Genomic DNA, 20472 nt, shown 5'->3' with positions numbered 1-20472 from the left:
GGGTATGTGATACAAGGAAATAAGGAGTGCTATAGGGGGTGAGGTAGATTCTGAAGAGGTGAGCTGCATGCAGTCCTGACTGAGGGGTGAAGTCTTTCCACAGCCCGGAGGCATTAGAGTCTTGGTTGCTTAGAGCATTTAGAGTCTTGGTTGGCTGCTTGGAGCATTTAAAATTTACATTTTCCCCGTTAAGAACGACCAGCAGCAAACATTTCCCCAACACTGTTGCCAGTATACTCAATAAGATCCCCCACGACGTACATATTATTGTTGTTCCACGCCCACTCGACTGTCAGGCAGAGCTGCAGTCGCTCCCAGGAACACACATTAGAGCTAAAACAACACTTCTCTGGCGCCATTCTGATGTGAAACCGCTATAAAACAACCGACTAAACCACAAGATTGCACACATACCCACAGATACACCTATACTAGAAAAGTGGCAAAGACAAAACCAACTTTGTAGCCAACCTAATTAATTAGCTTTAGCAAATAAACCCAATGAAAGGACGTTTCCTTCTAGGAATTTGAGCACAGGTCTATTGTGACTGATCATGTGAGGATTCCAAAACGATACGGTCACGACAATGACTTTATGTGTCGCTGTACAGGTAGTGTGCATTGAGTCAACCAAATTAACACTTTCAGGGCCTTAAATTGTTTAATCCAACGTTCCCTGCGTAAAACGCTAAACCCGCTATTTGTTGTTTAATTCGCTGTTTAAAAATAATGACGAGGCAGTCGCGTTATGATGACGAAACCGGAAATCAAGCCATGCTCTGGGCTGCTAGGGCTTCTGGGAAAATGAGCTCAATGCAAGTGAACGAGGGGTTTGTTTACAACATGCTGTGGAGGCGGTTCTTGTCTCGCATTTTAATGGCGGCCTGTTTTTCTCTTCAACAACAAACCATCAGACTATTTTTCGCCGGATTTTCGTCGAACAAAGCTGCAAATACTTCGGCGTATGCTCCAAAGGCAATCTAGGCAGCGTAGAATATTGGATTAAATAGCGGGGAACGCGGGTTACGCAGTAGAACTGTTAATGAATGAAACCCCGGACGCAATCATGACCATGGTTGGTCAAGGCTCAGTCAAGGCTGATGATGTTTGTTTTCTTCCGGAAAAGGGTCACGTGATAGGGATGTGACGAATCACGTGAGGATACAGCGTGACTGATTAAACATTTCCAATGACAAGCCTATACAAGTACAAGTACAACTATGGAAGCTATAGTGCAAGTGTGACATATTAGTGTGGATGTAGCCTCAGTATACTTTGGCATTATGGCCATTTGTATCAGCCTTTTCCGTCTTTGGATTCCCAAAACAGAGGGTTACTGTACACGTCTTGTTGCAGGCTTAACAGTGAACTTCAGCACAAAACAATCATTTTCTTCTCCCTCTCTTCAACTCATTTTTAATTGATTCATTTAAAGAAGCCTGGAGACAGCAAGTGTTAATATTAATTTCAGAAGAACAATGTATTCCTCCCAAAGAAAAAACACAATGATTTGTAGAAATATAAATATTATTTCATTTAGCAAAATACAGTACAGTTTGGTACAAAACCATCTTGTATTCTCCTGTGTGCATTCTGGTTCTGAATTTTCTTTTAACACATTTTAACCACTTGGCGTTCCTATTCTAGTTATAATAGTCGATCATTCTGTGAAAATAGCCGATTTCCGGCGAAGAGAGGTCAACGAAGAGGTTTAATAGTTTAATATTCTGTTTTTCATGAGATCATGGCGCGGTGTCCTGGAGTTCACAATGTTCCCTAATCTCAGCTCCTGCCTGTGTGTGAGTGACCCTGTGAGAATGCCTTGCAACTATACTTTTGGGTCACAATTTTGTACACAGGTCACAAAACTAAGTACATACTTCTCACAGCTGCTGTACAACGTTTGGTGACCTTAAACCGTGCCAGGAATACACACATGCATGCATCGGCATCCAAATTAACCTAACCTTCCACAGCACTGTACTCCACACATCCATTACCTGTTACCTGTAAATATAACCAAGCCATCACGGTATTTTGGGAATGAAATATGAAATCATTTTTGATACAAACAGACTGGAGGTAGGAAGGGGAAGGAGGAGAGGAGAGGAGGAAAGCGCGGCTAACTGGAGCATGGCCCTGCGATGTGTGCCAATGCCCTGAGCTGTTGTTTTTCCCTCTGAAGCCTATTTCTATAGAGGTGAACACAGGTGAAATAGCCTGTATACCCCCTTGCTCTGCCCGCTCTCTGATGGCTGACTCCCACACACACACTGAAACCAACACAGCCAGCTCTCTCTGGCACCAGAGGTCTTGGCTGGGAGAGATCCACTGCTGGAGCTCTGGCTGCCGAAGACACAGAAAGCAACTGGGGTGGTTGTGGTAATTAGTCTGGCGGAAAGGTGATGCAGCTCATTAATTAAGTTAAATAACACGCACGCACCCAATCATACGCTACGCAGGTGATGTTTACCGTGTATCTTTGAACAGTACGCAGCTCTGTACACATGCACACACGTGCGTGCACACACACACACACACACACACACACACACGTGCGCACACACACACACACACACACACACACACACACACACACACACACACACACACACACACACACACGCGCGCGCGCGTGCACACGCACACACACACGCACACACACGCACATTCATACCACTTGATACAACTTCATAGCCATCACTTGATGGATGCTTTTGTCCAAAGCACCTTTCTACAGTGCCGCAGTCTCCCAACGAGGCCGTCCATTTTTAGCATGGGCGGTCCCAATGGGGAAACAAACCCCCCTACCATGGCACTGTCATGCTCAGGTCTACCCTACCATGCACAGGACAAGACACACACACAGGCACATGCATATTCGCACGCACGCACGCAAGCAAGCACGCACGCACGCACGCACGCACGCACACACGCACGCACGCACGCACGCACGCACACACACGCACGCACACACACACACAGGCCTACATGCACACGTGCACACACACACACACACACACACACAAACAGGCCTACATGCATGGCCACACATGCGCGCGCACACACACACACACACCCCCACACACACACCCCCACACACACACACACACACACACACACACACCGTGGTATATCTAGGTCATTAGAGCTGGTTAGCTCATATTAGCCCACTGTGGCAGTGCACACCTGGCTCGTGTTTTTACAGCGTGAATGAAAGAGCTCCTGTGCTAAGGCCTATAGCTAGCACACAACATGGACCCTCCCTGGTTCAATACTGTCTTTGGCAACACTGCAGATTGTAGTCACCACTTAAACTCTATACGGTATAGGCTACTTTGTCGGCGAGGGTCCCAAAGGGGTCTATAGCCTACTTGAGTGTAGTCCCGCGTAGCCAGACAACTATTCCACAATCTCTGAAAGCTATATAGTCTGGAACTACACCTCCCAAAATCGGAGTCAGGAAGTTGGCATCCGTTCGTCATTTCCGTTCACGAAAATAGATTTTAAAATATCTTTTTTATTTTTTTATTTCCATTTCTGCTAAGCAGCTGCATTTGCGCGACTGTAAAGACGAAACGGAAGGGGGGGGGGGGGGGGGGGGGGGTCCGCTTTCTCCCTCATCAAAAGAGCTTCCGTGCTCCACACTGTATGGCCGGAAGCATTTGGAAATTGTGGGAGACAACAGTTAAGCCACGCAAGACTAGAATGTATGTAATGCTAGCAGGAATTAAAACTAAACTGAAATAGAGTACCCAAGTCCTGACGTCAGTCACGTCACTCCCGCTACATCACTCCCGCTACCCCTGGCTCATGGAAGTATATATATATTTGTTCACAGTCAGTTGATTCTGCACATCCATATGAGTAAAATCGCAGGGCTGTTTTGTTTATTTTTGGAACACAGCTATTAACATGCTCTACTATACAGATTGGTTAAAATAGTGTTGTAGTCATTAAAATAAGTTCCAGATTGCAGTTTTAAATGTTTATTATTCTTACCAAGGAAAACAACTTACCTTTCAGCTCTACACAGTAATATCTATTTTTACAATTTCAGAGTTAAAGGTTTTACTATGATTTGACTGTGTATTCTACTGTAATGTGCATGTCCTTTCCTGTGGGAAATGTTCATGATTATTCTGTTTAAGGGTAACTAGGCGAGGCTGATCGCACTATAGCTAGGAGCCAGAGGGCAAACTCTGAGGGCTTGTGCAGTGAAGTCTGGGCCAGAGCCAGACCTCCAACAGCAGTACAACACGCACCATCCCTTAACACTGAGAGGGTACAACTTGAACCAAATTGGAACTCTGTGGGTCCATGTGGTTCCATTTGTACCCTCTCAGACACTGAGGATTTTATTCTGTGTTCTTTTCTTTTGGGGAAATGACAACCTGAATCGGTTTTGATTATATTTGTGGGAGTTGCTCTCTCTCACCCATCCCTCCCCAACCCCACGACTCCCTCCATGTGAAGTCTTGACAGTCCAATCAGGCACCATGGCCCAACACAACGCGTCAGACCTCATTGTTTCAACTCATTACTCCCCACCCCCCCACGAACACGCACAGTAGCACGCACGTGCACACACACACACACACACACACACACACACACACACACACACACACACACACACACACACACACACACACACAAACCAAACTCCCGCTCCACACACCAAATAAAAAGCCAGCGTTGATCTGCATACCTTTCAATTTGCGTGAAGTCGGAAAAAGCAGGAGGGGAGAGAAAAAAAAATGCAAATAGTGCGAGGCAGAATTGAGCATGTCCTTATCTGAACACAATCAGGCTTCCCGTCGCCCCAGGGCCGGCCGCGGTGCGCTGCTGGCAGCCACGGTGCTGCTGTGTGTTTTACTAAACCAACGTGAAAGTCTGAGCAGAATAGAAAAAGAAAGGAGCACATTTTTTTTTCTTTTAGCATGCATCAGTGGATCGAAATATTCACCATTTTAATACCGCGCCGACTTTCGTCTCATTATTCAAACTACAATTAGTCACAAGTGTGTAAGCAATGCGCAGTCAGAAGCATGAGGGTAAGGTTTGTGAGATGTTTTGTGTTATGCCATTTCTGTGTTAACCCATTTTGATTCTAAAAATGTCTTCTACATCCTGACAGTTTTCTGAAAAAGCTATGTTTCTATGTCAGTCGTTCTTCGATTTTTCAAAAATAGCAGACCTACAAGCTCGTAGCGCGCCACTCGGTGGCGCGCTATGAGCTTGTAGATCTGCTCTTTTTCAATAGCTTCTATATACCCAAATGCTTTATTTTCTGACGTTTGCGCCACGCTAAATGGTTCTATTTGTCACAGGTCCACTGTATTAGATATGCTTTTTGGAATGGATGGGAATTTATTGTGTCGGTTATTGAATGGAAAAACTGAAAACCACTGGATTGTGTGTGACCACAGTTCCCAGATACGACAGTCATGTGGATTTCTTTTTTGTATTGCAGTGCAATGTGAGTGCTTGTAGATCAGCTATTTCCGCTATTGAAATTAAATGTTTGCCTATATTGAAGTGGACTATACCCAAAATCGGGACGGCATAGTTAAAGGGTTCTCCGTCTTACTTGTATCCGCTTCCCCTGGCTTTGTCTCTCCAACAGGCCCTGGGATGTAGGCCTTGCTAGTGGGCTATAAGGTTGGGTCATTATTTTGAAACGAACAAGTCTGACTAGACACTGGACTGGGGATTGAGGGAGGGGGTGGGCGGGGTGTATTGTCTCATAGAGCTGCCAACAGTATCATTACTACTAGCAGTAGTATTGTAGAATTAATAGTAGCAGGACAACAGCAGTACCTAGAAAGGTGTGGTCCGTGGAACTCATATCTCCACCAGGCCCGGTGGCCTAGCCAGGGCTATGTAAGTTGTGGGTTGCAGACAGTCGTCAGGACCTGAGGAAACTGCAGGGGGACATAGCATTCCTATGACATACGGCTAAACTTTTCGCACGAGTGGCACACCCTATGGTCACAAGTGAAAGTGCTTTGGAGGTGAGCTCTGTAGACACATATTGAGGTCCCTCTACAACGCCTCCATATATGCTCACACCTCATGACATCACACCTCGTGACACGTCACGCCACCATATCTGGCCATCTCCATATATGAAGATCACGGCACTGACCTCATCTAACCCTGGATAACCATACATGGAGAAGACTGGATCAACACCTAGATCTGCATATATGGAGCCGGCCAGCAACTCTTGTTGATCTGACCTCATCAAACCCTGTACACTCAAGACACACTCCATATATGGCCAGTACAGAATTGATTCCATATGTTGATCTGACCCCCCATGCCAAAGCGCCAGCGCTCACCCAGCCGCCTGCCGTCACTTCTCGCCCTCAGGGCGTCTTACTGGTAGTAATAGTAGTAGTGGTGGTAGCAGTAGTAGTAATAGTAGTAGTGGTGGTAGCAGTAGTAGTAATAGTAGTAGTCTGTTGTTTTCCACACAGCTCCAAATTGACTCGGGTGCCTTGCAGACAGGCCCCAGTTAAAAACATATCCATCCATGGCTTCAGACCTGTGAAGGATGAGGAGCTACACTTTGATACAGAGCGCCGCCCGAAGGCAAGCGTCTCATTGTGCGTTTTGTCAGCTACAGCGAGAAAGGACCAGGAGAGAGGGAACGAGAGGAGAGAGAGGAGGGAAAAGGACCCCCCCAACAACACACACACACACACACACAGCGTACACCCCTTTAATATTCTATCATCTTGAATATTAGACTGCAAGTTTAAGATGTGTTGCATCAGCCCTCAGTTCAGTTCAGACAGGTTTTGGGGTGTCATATTGGAGCTCACTCTAAGATGAAGGGTGATACATGAGGGGTTAAAAGGTTGGGGTGGCGTATTGTGAGCTTTTACAGGCTTGTTCTTCAGAACAGAGGCATCAGTGTCAATGGGCCGCCCGCTGCCACAACGTCAGGGCTCCAGAGAAAGGGTCTGGGTCCCCAACCACCCCATCCTTGTTAGCTCCCAGCACCCACCACAGACAGTGATGATGCAGTCCACACACACAAATATCACTCCAAAAGCAGTTTTTAAAGTCTCAGTATAACACAGTAGCCATGGGTTAAACTAAAGGTAAGAAAGCCAAGATGTCCAACTTAATCTTTTATCTGTAATGTATGCTATGAAAAGCTTGATCAGATGGGTGGCATTAGCCTTATGGTATAGCAACACATCAATGTCACGCTAAAGGTGGCCTTTGCCTTCAGTGCGGGAAGTGCATTAAGGGGAAATCAAGTTACCAGACTGATAACTGTATTTCACCCCTACCATTGCATACAATAAAACAAACTGTAGCCGAGAGCCAAGGAACACAAACGTCATTTTAAGAATAAACTATGAAAGCTAGAACCATGAGCAAAGAAATGAATTAAGCTGTCTTTCTTTGTCACTGCGAAACACTAATCAGAAACACAGCTTCATTAATTACTAATTGCTTCACAAGATGGATTTACAACATTTTAGTGACATTTTCCTCCAATTAAATTATGTTGTAATAGGAGCTTAACATCAGGCCACAAGTCACATTACCATAAAAATCCCCTCCACGCAAGGAATACATTAAAATTCTCCTTGGCTCATGAATTGTCCTCATGTCCCCATGTGCTCACACCATATCATTCTCCTATCACCTCCTATCTGCCTCCTCAAACAGTGAACCTCCTTCCACTCTTCCTCCTCTGTATTTTCTATGGTAGTGCTGAATGATGGTGCCATCTGGTCTTGTGGGAAATTAGAGGGAAGAGTGCAGGGGCAAATGGCCCCCAGCAAAGGCCCAGCCCGAAGGGGGGTGGGGGGTGGGGGGGGGGGGTGTGTTGGCAGGCAATCTGCTGCAGACTCTGTCTGCACACAGGAATGCTCTCCATCCCACTTCACTGGAGCCTTGCTGACGGCCTTGCTGGAGTCAGCTTTGCTGAAACATGCTAAAGGCTAGCCCGGCTCAGCCAAAAGCTACTGCAACAGCAGTTGTTGGCACCGCTTGGCTTATTGAGACAGACGCCCCGTGGATGAGACCCCACAAACATGTGTGAGAACCATGCTCAGTTCCATGAGATACTCTGCATAACTAGAGGACAAACAAAGGTCATGCTAGGTCATGCTAGCTCTGCTAGTGGTGACGCTCTAAGGATGGCGAAGTCAGTTGGTCTGCCCAACACTTTAGTGCCAAGCAAGATATCTCACAAACTGCAGGCTGGCTTCCCATGAAACGTGAGTGCATTCATGCTCCCGGATGGATGAGCCCTAACCATCTGAGTGACCCCATGACCTTTCCACTAGCACTAGCCTTAGGCCACCCTTAGTCTAATTATGGTAGGCCTACGGTTATATTTTACTTAAGTTATAAGCTGTTGCTTTTGTTTACAATTAGTTAATCCTTCAGTTAATATACACTACAGACAGACAGACAGACAGACAGACAGACAGACAGACAGACAGACAGACAGACAGACAGACAGACAGACAGACAGACAGACAGACAGACAGACAGATACCCACATACATGCGGTACATACGCACACACAGGGGTAACCTTTTTGGGCTGGTTCTCAGATGTAATGATTAGTCAACACTACTTTTATTTCTAAGTCTACTTACAGGATGTAGATAGATAGATTTGTAGTACGTGACACCAGAGCTCTTGCTTCTTCAAGAGTGCCTGGCTGTATGCACCGGAATGTTGTATCAGGATTCTCAGGAAGTAAATTCCCGCCCTAGCGGCCCCAGCTCTTGGTACGCAAAAGTGCCTCCATGCCTTTGATCTGCACGCATTTTGACGACGGATGCGCACTGGCGCACCAGTTATGTGCACCCCTGGCCAGTTCCAAATTGCAGCTCTAAAAGTGTTCTTTTAGAGTGGTTTTGAAAGAGAGTAGGGATTCACACTTCTTTATGGCTGTTGGTAGAGCATTCCACATTGGTGGCATATAGCAGGAGAACAAATTTAAACCCGTGTTCGTGCCAAATCTGGGTTGAACGTGATCTGTAGAGCTCCCTCTGATGTAGTTAGACAGGTACATGGGTCACTGAGGAGTAGTGTATCCTGTAGACTAGGCCTATTGCAAGTTGCTGTACTCTGTCTTATACCCTGAGCCATCCCACCCTAAATGGGTTCTAGATGGAAGGCCAAGAAGTAGCCTGGCAAGTTCAAACCATTTTGTAGCTATAGTCAGGCTTTTAGACTTTTAGCCAACACAATTCCGATGACTCCCTGGTTCTTTTACACTCAAGTGATCCCATCTCTCTCTCTTTCTTATCTCTTTTACCTGTATTCTCAGGATTTCCGCCTGCTGTATGAGGAGGCGCGTTATTACCAGCTGGCGCCCATGATCAAAGAGCTGGAGCGCTGGAAGCAGGATGGCGAAAATCGAAGGTTGTCCCAGCCCTGTGACTGCCTGGTGGTGCGCGTCTCACCCGACCTGGGCGAGAGGATCGCCCTCAGCGGAGAGAAGGTCCTCATCGAGGAGATCTTCCCCGAGACTGGAGACGTCATGTGCAACTCGGTCAACGCCGGCTGGAACCAGGACCCCACGCACGTCATCCGCTTCCCCCTCAACGGCTACTGCAGGCTCAACTCCGTCCAGGTACGCTACTGGGGAACAGTGGGCTCCTCGTGGAATGATGGCTGCCATGCTGGTCACTTCACAGTTCACACAACAATAGGCAAAATAGTAATGGCTCACGGAAGAAAAAGAGGAGAGATGTATAAAGGTAGCTTTCCACTGCACCAACGTCGGCGGCGGTAAGTGTTGGAAAACGCCTGTTGCCGAAAATCTGGTTGCATGTTGTATAGGAAGCTTCGAATGTCAGATAGCAGCAGGTTTGTTCTAGAAAAGGACGTCAGGCCATAGGCTATTTTTAGCACTATAGTAGCCGTCTGACGGTGTCTTGGGTGCATTAGTAACTGTTTTTCAAACCTTCCAACCGACTGATCTCCCAACTTCATTGGGGTAACCCAAAGAGACGGACAGCTGTATGGGTCTGATTAATTAGTTCTAAAACAGTCTGTAATAATCTGTTTTATCTGGTTTAATATGTAAAACTCTATGCCTCACAATGAAAGATCGCTCATGAAATGTATTTAGACAATCACGTTTAGATTCCCAATGGGATTTACACCAGCTATATTTATACTTGATAAAATTCCCATAACCATTGAGGATCAGATATGAATTGTCAAAGTACATTCTGGTACATCAGACAAGAATTGCACGGCGTCTTTATTGTTGGGATATCTGTGACAGTTTGGCACATCACCAGAGCAGTGGATGTGTGTAATGCCTGGTTTATACCTATAGCTGCATGACACCAGCGTGTAATTAAGTATAAATCACCCTTAAGAATTACCATTTAAAAAAAAAACCTATGCCACCCCCTCATGATAGCTTGATTCCTGGCTCTGCCTTCACTGTCATGTCTAAAGAAACAAGTGCCATAAAATCTGGTAGAAAACTAAACGAAAACACATGGGTAACCCAAAGAGAAGGACAGCTGTATGGGTCTGATTACTTCTAAAACAAGCACCTACGTTTTTCAGTATATCACCTTCGCTCCACGATTTTTTCACCCCATGCCACTTGTAATTACAATCGCACACTGGTGGCAGTGGTTACATAAGCCTTTGTTTTGTCAAAGAAGATTTGATGATCCGGTCTGGTGTCATTTAGTTGGCATTCCTCCAAACGCCTGTACCTTCTGTTCTGTGGCATAAATAATTGCTAATTGCTTTAATAGCTGTTCATGAGGTAAGGTGCTCGTAATAAGGCTACAGTAAAGGATAGTTGAAAGTTACACTGAGTGCTGCCTGGTGTCTCAGCCAATTAGTGCACAGACCATATCATCTCTGTCGGGTGGAAACCTCATATGTCCAAAACTGTTACTTTTCAGGAGTTAAATTAAAAAGTAGCACACTCCTTTTGATACTTCTGTGTGACGATGTAGTATGATCAAGTAGGGCGTTCATTTACAAACAAACACCAAAAGTAACTCTGGGGGAGCCGGGGATCGAACTGGGAACCTCGCAATTCCTATCTGGCCACTCTACCGGCCACTCTACCCCTGAGCCACTGCTATAGTATTAGGAGAGGTATATTGTACTGTACTGTATGTTGTTCATCTGTAAGGTCAGCCGTGGGACATGGATTCTAACTCCACGATGAGTCAGTTGACTTGACTTTGGCTGTTGGCACATGTTGCCATTTTTCCACACCTTGTATTTATCCAGGAAAACGTCTGCTGAGTATGCAGTTTGTCGTTTAGCACCGCCTACTTCACATTCATGCACAATGCACACTGCACACCTGGGAACTTCCCAAGGCAACCACTGTCTTATCTTGGCCACTGGGCAGCTTCACTGTAACTATAGGGGTTATACACTATAGCTTCCACAAGGAAGGGCCTTTGAACGGTAGGGTGTTTTAAGCCTAATTTATAGTCCATAGTACGATGGTATTGCTTGCCAAAAATAACTAACGAGCTAACAAAGTGTCGCATCGACACCCTCGCATGATGGATGATGAATTTAGCTTATCTCATTGACTTGTGCAGAGCCCGGCTTCGCGGACTCAAACCAGCAACTTCCTCGGTTGCAAGCCAATTGCTCTATCCTTCTTTAACCAGCGGTTCTGCCGCTTTGCTCCCTGTCTGTGTCAAGGTTAGCCACACCACAGGCCCCACTTCAAAAGCTGCCTATAAAATCAGCATGAATTGCTGCGCCATATTCATCCTGTGTGTTTCCAGGGAGACGAGGGAAACGTTACCCTTATTATAAGCTATAGCGGATAATAGCAGCTCTGATGTGGTCACAGGCAAGTTTGTCAAGAAACTTCCAGAGATAAAGGCCATAGTATGACTGGTGTCTTGTTCCTGTTCTGCCTGAAGGGGAGTTTGGTGGGTAGGTGGGTGCACCATACCATGTACTCTTGGTGTTGTGACCATTCAAATCCAACCTATAGCCATGGCATGGGGCATGTCATCCCCACATTGCTTTCCACTGCATACATGCTGAATTATGCATAATTAAAATGTAATTATTTCAGCTGAAAATAAGTTATTGTGGGCGAGCAACACGCTCACACCATGAAGTCTAAATTAGCCATTAGAAATAGCCTTTTTCGTTTTGCTCAAAGTATACTGTACAGTAGGTCATCACTGTTCACCTTTTTTGCGGAACATCCGTCTTGACCCTTTGGTGTGGTTCCGGCTTAAGACCGATGGAGGTTGGGGTGGGAGAGGGGGGGGTGGGGGTGGCAGGAGAACTGTAGGAGAACACATAACAGCCTCACACCACAGGCACACACGCTGTAACACACTGCAGCGCCCGTAGCCATGCATAGTCCAACCAACACCCCCCCCCTCCCTCCCTCTACACCCCCCAGAGCGCTAGTCCTCTCCCAGGCAGGCGAGCCTCGCACTGACACCTCCACCTCCCCTCCTGCCAATGTGAGAGAGAGACCACCTCCAGCTCCAGGGATCCAGAGCCCGACTAGGGTGAGGCGGGACAAAAGCACCGTTTGGACTGAGGCCATGTTTTCGAAAAGAAACACGAGAAATGGGGGAGGAAAAAGAAGAAGAAGAAGTAGGGGGGAAATGATATGCATAATTCACGCTTTACTCCTTTTTAAGACTCGGTTCCTTTTTTTTTTTTAAAGAAAAATAAGGAAAAAAAGACTCAAATGTAACACCGCCCGGGGCCAATTGAAATACATGTATTGCATTTTTTAATACCATACTTACAATTCCTCAAACAGCCTAAACCCGGTTTATACTTCTTTTATAGATTTTTAAATGACTTGCAATATAATTAATTGGCCGCATCAACTAACACAACATTTTCCTACTGTGTTTACCAGCGAGTCTGGTTGTGGTGCCTGTGCGTGTGTGCGCGTGTGTGTGTGGTGTGTGTGTGTGTGTGTGTGTGTGTGTGTGTGTGTGTGTGTGTGTGTGTGTGTGTGTGTGTGTGTGTACGTGAGTGGTGCGCGTGCACGTGTCCGACTGACCGTCTTGCGGAGGGAAGGCTTTTTTTGGTTGTTCATTAGAGCATGGTCCTCTGAAGACAAGGTGAACTGAAAACCTTTTATCGTGTGTGTGTGTGTGTGTGTGTGTGTGTGCGTGCGTGCGTGCGTGTGAATGAGCGTGCGTGCGTGCGTGTGAATGAGCGTGCGTGCGTGCGTACGTGTGTGACAGAACAGAAAGGGTAGCAGTCTCCTCAGGGTTTCCTGTTAGCCATGCCCCTGTTAGAGAAACAAGGACACGCTGTAGAGAGCTGCGAAGGCCTTTTGTCTCAGCGTGGACTATTCTCACATAAAGAGGTGTTGGCTCTTTTACCTTTTTTCTTTTTACACAAATGCACAGAGATACAAACTGTGTGTACACACACAAGGGACGTACAGTAAGCATAACGTATTTAGTACACGGCAAAAATCGGAGAGTTCGATTAACCACTTTCTCAACCTGGCATCCCTATTTTGTTATTATGGGCAAAGATATTTAAAAAAACAATCCTCTAAAACATTCAAAAGAATTTCAGCACAAAAAAAAAAAAACGCGAATGTAGATATACTAGCTCCTAACTTGTCGGATCACAGCACGTTGTGGTGGGCTTGAAGATCGGCTTCTTTCACTATTGGTCGTACAGCAAAGTATTGCCTGTATGTACTGTATAAGGCCTTAAGTGGTTCAGTGGTTAACATTTTTACTGTGTACCCACAACGACACAGAACACACACACAACATGCAACCACAAACACGCACACAAATGAAGTGGCACGCACGAATGCACACACACACACACACAGCGGCGTGACTCGTCGGGTGGATATGGTGGAGGGCATGGTGAGCAGATGGAGGTGTATTTTTTTTTCTGTGTAAGTGGAGATTTTTCTAAACAACTTGTATTACTCATCCTGTCCTCTCTCATTGTTGCGTGAAGGTATGAGAAGGTTAGGAAAATAATCCTCATCTTACCCCAGCAGACAATGAGCCTGTGATCTTATTTCAGTCCCGGGACCCCGACCCAAGGGAATGTGGGACGGACACGCACGCACGCACGCACGCACGCACGCACGCACGCACGCACGCACGCACGCACGCACACACACACACACACACACACACACACACACACACACACACACACACAGCCACACCCTGCCCACGGGAGAACAACAGGGACAAAAAGTGAGAGGAAAACAGTGTGAGCGAGAGAAGAAGGACAGACGGGGAGCAATTAAAAGAGAGATCACTACCACTATTAGGAACAATGTATTTTTGGCCTGATTTGGAATTTTGGATGCAGCCTTGACAAGAAAGGCACTTATGTGGAGTTAGGTACCCTGAGGTAGGTGAGTTTAGGAGTTAGGTACCCTAAGGTAGGTGAGTTTAGGAGTTAGGTACCCTAAGGTAGGTGAGTTTAGGAGTTAGGTACCCTGAGGTAGGTGAGTTTAGGAGTTAGGTACCCTGAGGTAGGTGAGTTTAGGAGTTAGGTACCCTAAGGTAGGTGAGTTTAGGAGTTAGGTACCCTAAGGTAGGTGAGTTTAGGAGTTAGGTACCCTGAGGTAGGTGAGTTTAGGAGTTAGGTACCCTGAGGTAGGTGAGTTTAGGAGTTAGGTACCCTAAGGTAGGTGAGTTTAGGAGTTAGGTACCCTAAGGTAGGTGAGTTTAGGAGTTAGGTACCCTAAGGTAGGTGAGTTTAGGAGTTAGGTACCTTAAGGTAGGTGAATTTAGGAGTTAGGTACCCTAAGGTAGGTGAGTTTAGGAGTTAGGTACCCTAAGGTAGATGAGTTTAGGAGTTAGGTACCCTAAGGTAGGTGAGTTTAGGAGTTAGGTACCCTATGGTAGGTGAGTTTAGGAGTTAGGTACCCTAAGGTAGATGAGTTTAGGAGTTAGGTACCCTAAGGTAGGTGAGTTTAGGAGTTAGGTACCTTAAGGTAGGTGTGTTTAGGAGTTAGGTACCCTAAGGTAGATGAGTTTAGGAGTTAGGTACCCTAAGGTAGATGAGTTTAGGAGTTAGGTACCCTAAGGTAGGTGAGTTTAGGAGTTAGGTACCCTAAGGTAGATGCGTTTAGGAGTTAGGTACCCTGAGGTAGGTGAGTTTAGGAGTTAGGTACCCTAAGGTAGGTGAGTTTAGGAGTTAGGTACCTTAAGGTAGGTGAGTTTAGGAGTTAGGTACCCTAAGGTAGATGAGTTTAGGAGTTAGGTACCCTAAGGTAGATGAGTTTAGGAGTTAGGTACCCTAAGGTAGGTGAGTTTAGGAGTTAGGTACCCTAAGGTAGGTGAGTTTAGGAGTTAGGTACCCTAAGGTAGGTGAGTTTAGGAGTTAGGTACCTTAAGGTAGGTGAGTTTAGGAGTTAGGTACCCTAAGGTAGGTGAGTTTAGGAGTTAGGTACCCTAAGGTAGATGAGTTTAGGAGTTAGGTACCCTAAGGTAGGTGAGTTTAGGACTTAGGTACCCTAAGGTAGGTGAGTTTAGGAGTTAGGTACCCTAAGGTAGATGAGTTTAGGAGTTAGGTACCCTAAGGTAGATGAGTTTAGGAGTTAGGTACCCTAAGGTAGGTGAGTTTAGGAGTTAGGTACCTTAAGGTAGGTGAGTTTAGGAGTTAGGTACCCTAAGGTAGATGAGTTTAGGAGTTAGGTACCCTAAGGTAGATGAGTTTAGGAGTTAGGTACCCTAAGGTAGGTGAGTTTAGGAGTTAGGTACCCTATGGTAGGTGAGTTTAGGAGTTAGGTACCTTAAGGTAGATGAGTTTAGGAGTTAGGTACCCTAAGGTAGGTGAGTTTAGGAGTTAGGTACCCTAAGGTAGGTGAGTTTAGGAGTTAGGTACCCTAAGGTAGATGAGTTTAGGAGTTAGGTACCCTGAGGTAGGTGAGTTTAGGAGTTAGGTACCCTAAGGTAGGTGAGTTTAGGAGTTAGGTACCTTAAGGTAGATGAGTTTAGGAGTTAGGTACCCTAAGGTAGGTGAGTTTAGGAGTTAGGTACCCTAAGGTAGATGAGTTTAGGAGTTAGGTACCCTGAGGTAGGTGAGTTTAGGAGTTAGGTACCCTGAGGTAGGTGAGTTTAGGAGTTAGGTACCCTAAGGTAGGTGAGTTTAGGAGTTAGGTACCCTAAGGTAGGTGAGTTAAGGAGTTAGGTACCCTAAGGTAGGTGAGTTTAGGAGTTAGGTACCCTGAGGTAGGTGAGTTTAGGAGTTAGGTACCCTGAGGTAGGTGAGTTTAGGAGTTAGGTACTCTAAGGTAGACGAGTTTAGGAGTTAGGTACCTTATGGTAGGTGAGTTTAGGAATCCTCGCAAAAAACATGTAGTAATCCTGGTCTCCCCCTGGTCAGCCAGGGCGCCTGATGAAAGGGAAAGGAACTGGTTGGAATAACGTGTTCCTTCCTCGCGCTGCGTCCTACCGGGGAGTCTCTCCCCTGTCAGGTGAACAGAAGCGGCTTGCTCACTCCTCCTCATGCTCATTTCGGGGCTCTCCCCAGGTTGGCAGAGGGAGAGTAGCGTCCAAGATTACAGTTTAGGTAATTGGCACACGGTGAAAAATGGGTTACAAAATTGTGGGATAAACATTTTGAAAAAAGCACTTATTTTAGCAGCTTTTTTAATGGCATGCTGGTTTCTGTTGATCACTTCGTGCACAGCAGCAGCAGAGGAACAGAGAGGTCCTTCAGCCTGGAGAGCTTGAATAAAACATACATGGGTCACAAATGCGACAAAAACTTCGAATGTGAACTCACACATAAATACTGCAGTGTAAATCACGGCCCTCTGAACTCTCAGGGCACTCTTTCAAGCGATGTCTTCAACTGCACTATACGATCTATGCTACATTATTGTATTGTCTTTGAGGCACTACCGTGAAATACAAATAACAATGCAAAAACTTGGCAGTTATATGTCGCTTGGCTACCACAGAGGAAAATGCATTGCATTATACCATAGTGGTTTATTCCTCCTGTACCTACAGTGTGGCCTTTCTCCTAGTGTGACTTAGCTCAAATCTCAGGGACCATGAAGACGAGTAAACAACAACCCCACCTTGGCAAGTGATTCTCCATGAAGTCATGACGGGAATTTGGTGAATGATTCAAACCATCTGTACTCTGATGTAGGGCCAATGGGGTGAGCGAGAGAGAGAGAGAGCGCAGAGCAGAGTCACTTAACAGAGGGAAAACATTTAGCCAAAGAACCACAGAGGTGTGTACACGCACCTCCCAGAGCTGGAGTCAGGGGCCAGGCTGCTCCATACATCAATGTGATGGAGCACTCGGATCAGGCCAGAGCCGATCTGTCCTTCATCACAGTGACAGCGGAGGCACTCAGAGAAAAGGGGCCTCCGTGTCCCTTATCGCTGCTAGGGCAGGGGACACAACACGGCACGCCGCGGCCACTCTGATACACGTCACATTGCAAGTCCATCAATCCCCAGCCAGGTAGAGAGGAGAGAACAGGGATCATCAGAGCAGAACAGACTGTCACACAGGGTGTTTCTCTTGTTTGTGATCCCTGTGTGGAATGTGGAAGGCATGGAACAGCTGTGGAGGGGGCCTGTTTTCTGTGCAGGCTACTGTAGCTTGATGAGTATACTGTAGCATGCCCTGCCACACAATTAGACTAAAGCACACTCTAGCGCGTGCCTTGTTTTATATTTTATACTCTGGTAGGTACCGTGTGCTCTATATTGTAGCTCGGTGCAGTGGTTTTCAAATTACAGTATTTTTGCCCAAGGCACAACAGTGGGCAAATCAAAATCTCAAGGCACACCTGTATTCATAGTGAAAAGCAAAAATACAAGGGTATAGGATTAGCCTCTATATGGGGAAATGAGTGTGCACAAAAAGTCATGATAGAGTACATTAAATAGATGATTCATAACTTTCTGTATAGTTGTATACAGTAGCAATAATACAGGGAACATAATGGACTCACCTCCTATGAATATTTAACTGGAACAGAACACATTTTTTGTGCATTAGCTTCGCCATATTAACCATGGCATCCTTATTTGGGGCAATCAAAATCTTCTACAATTTCTCAAACAATTTCAGATTTGAAACAAACTAGGCCAATATTGGTCTGTTGTCTCAGTCATTGAGGTGAGGTCATATTGAGGACATCCAACTGATATGCCCAAATATGGGCATACCATAACCATAACATTGTATGTCTGAGTTATATTTAAAGAACTAAAATAAATAAAGGTAATGTACCTGCGTCAGTAAGTCTTTATACTGTAAACAAACTGTATTGCAGACCAAAAGGAAAACACAGAACTGTTGCTTTTGAAATTAAATTGCAATATCTTTATCTGACTTAAACTTGATCAAACAAAATAATTTAAATTTTGTTTGATCTTTGTTTTAATTTTAAAATACAAATGTCTCCAATGAGCATATAGTTCCAAAAAGCTTGGGGTCTTCCTCAAGAGGAATATCTGCCTCAACCAGAGCCTTTGTAAAATCCAACACAAACTTCTTCCTCTCAGCAGTACATGGGTCTTGGAGAGGCAGGCAGCCAGGGTTTCAGTCCTAGATCGTACTGCAAAACAAAGACAATGTTTTAAAACCCTAGCATCCCTATTATGAGGGTAACATTTAAAGTTCCCAAACGATTCCTCATGCTGCGACTAAGTGCGTGTCTAAAAATACTGAACTTGACATTGTGCTGTCAAACAAATCTATGAAGGCACTAGGGAGGGCATCAAAACAGAGTGGGCACTAGGGAACGGTGGGCAGACTGGGCACCAGGGATAGGTGGGCACCAAAACAGAGTGGGCACCAGGGATATGTGGGCACCAAAACAGAGTGGGCACTAGGGAAAGGTGGGCATCAAAATAGAGTGGGCACTAGGGAAAGGTGGGCAGACTGGGCACTAGGGAAAGGTGGGCAGACTGGGCACCAGGGAAAGGTGGGCACCAAAACAGAGTGGGCACCAGGGAAAGGTATAGGCACCAAAACAGTGGGCACTAGGGAAAGGTGGGCAGACTGGGCACCAGGGAAAGCTAGGCACCAAAACAGAGTGGGCAAGCTATCTATGAAATCTATTAAAAAGTTGAATCTGCAACACAATTTTATATGGGGTCCCTGGCTCCTGCTTCATCTCTCTCAGCTAAAGGTTTTCTCTCAATTCAATTCAATTCAAATCAAATTAGCTTCATTGCCTGGCATGAGAAAACATACGTTTACATTGCCAAAGCAAAAGTGAAACGAGACAATCAAGATAAAACAATGTATGTACAAATAAATATTGAATATAAATAGGAATTAAATAAAGGTGTAACTGTAAACAGATGTGTTACATTAACATTTTGAGTAATACTATGTTGTGAAACTATAAAAAGATTTCATATTCTCTCACACACACACACGCACACTCACTCACTCACTCACTCTCTCGCAGGCACGCACGCACGCTCTCTCCAAACACACACACACACACACACACACACACACACACACTTTCGCTTTCTCTCGCACGCACATCACATGCAGTCTCTCCAAACACACACACTTTCTCTCTCTCTCAGCTCTCTCTCGCCTCTCGGAGCGATCGAAACGCTGCCCAATTTTTTAAATTTAGTTCAGCATGTTAACCAAACCAGCTAAGCTACAATAGTAGCCTAAATGTAAATGCTACTTAGTCTACCCAAATCACTCGCACTCCTTTTGCTTCAGACACTCGACATTTCTGTTAGGTAATCCATGAGTGTTGGCAAACAAGAAACAACACCCCCCGGCCCCCATCCGAATAAAAGTTATTGAATGACAACGAAGACGAAGTCACTCAGCAGTCAGCTCCTCCAACATATTAGTCAGCAGTAGAGAATGAGGGGAGGAGGGAGGGGCGGGATGCGTCCACTGGTTAATATTATGCTGGCCTGGGTAAAGTAAACTACAACATGAACATGTTAAATTTCCGCGGAAATTCTGCAGCGTTTTCATCGGAACACTGCGTATTCCGTTCGGGCCTGCTTATCACCCAGTATAGTTATGTTTCATTCTCTTTCAATACTCATACCAGGACAGGAAATACATTTCTTCACAGTGTCACAATTACAGTCACTGATCCTTGTCCCATCAAAGTTCATGCATAGTTAAACAACCCCCCCCCCCACACACACACACACGCCACAGCGGTGGCTGCCGTGTTGTTGTGCACGATTCCTGTCACTCAGCCCTCACCATGCCCCGAGTGCCGGAGACACCATCTCAAAGAGCATAGTGTCTTCCCCCAGCACCTCCAGAGAGGAGCTGTAGTGATTGCAGCGCACACCGCTCCGGTTGCCATCAATATTACATTGCGCTCTTCTTGTTTTGTTCAATCCGTAAAGTCTCACCCTCTTTGATTTGTGCAACATCTTGCCTGCCGTGTGATCAAGACAACACACGATGCTGAGGTTAGTGGAGGGAGTCTGATGTATCACGCTCTCTGCTCATCCTCATGGTGGG

At 45.7% G+C, this 20472-nt stretch overlaps 1 protein-coding gene across 3 annotated transcripts in view; it reads left to right on the top strand.

Annotated features, from left to right (window-relative positions):
* Positions 1–20472, top strand: part of kctd15b (potassium channel tetramerization domain containing 15b) — a gene marked incomplete at its 5' end in the record, with an annotated part of 39009 nt that overhangs the window by 13157 nt on the left and 5380 nt on the right. For all 3 annotated transcript variants that reach the window (XM_079496722.1, XM_079496723.1, XM_079496721.1), the window contains one exon: positions 9317–9622. In XM_079496722.1, coding sequence (XP_079352848.1) covers positions 9317–9622 — 306 coding nt within the window. The remainder of the gene's footprint in view (positions 1–9316; positions 9623–20472) is intronic.

The sequence above is a fragment of the Electrona antarctica genome (assembly GCF_951216825.1).
Source record: "Electrona antarctica genome assembly, chromosome: 3".
Taxonomy (NCBI): domain Eukaryota; kingdom Metazoa; phylum Chordata; class Actinopteri; order Myctophiformes; family Myctophidae; genus Electrona; species Electrona antarctica.
Note: the sequence above shows the minus strand (reverse complement) of the source record. Positions and strands in the feature narration are given on the sequence as shown.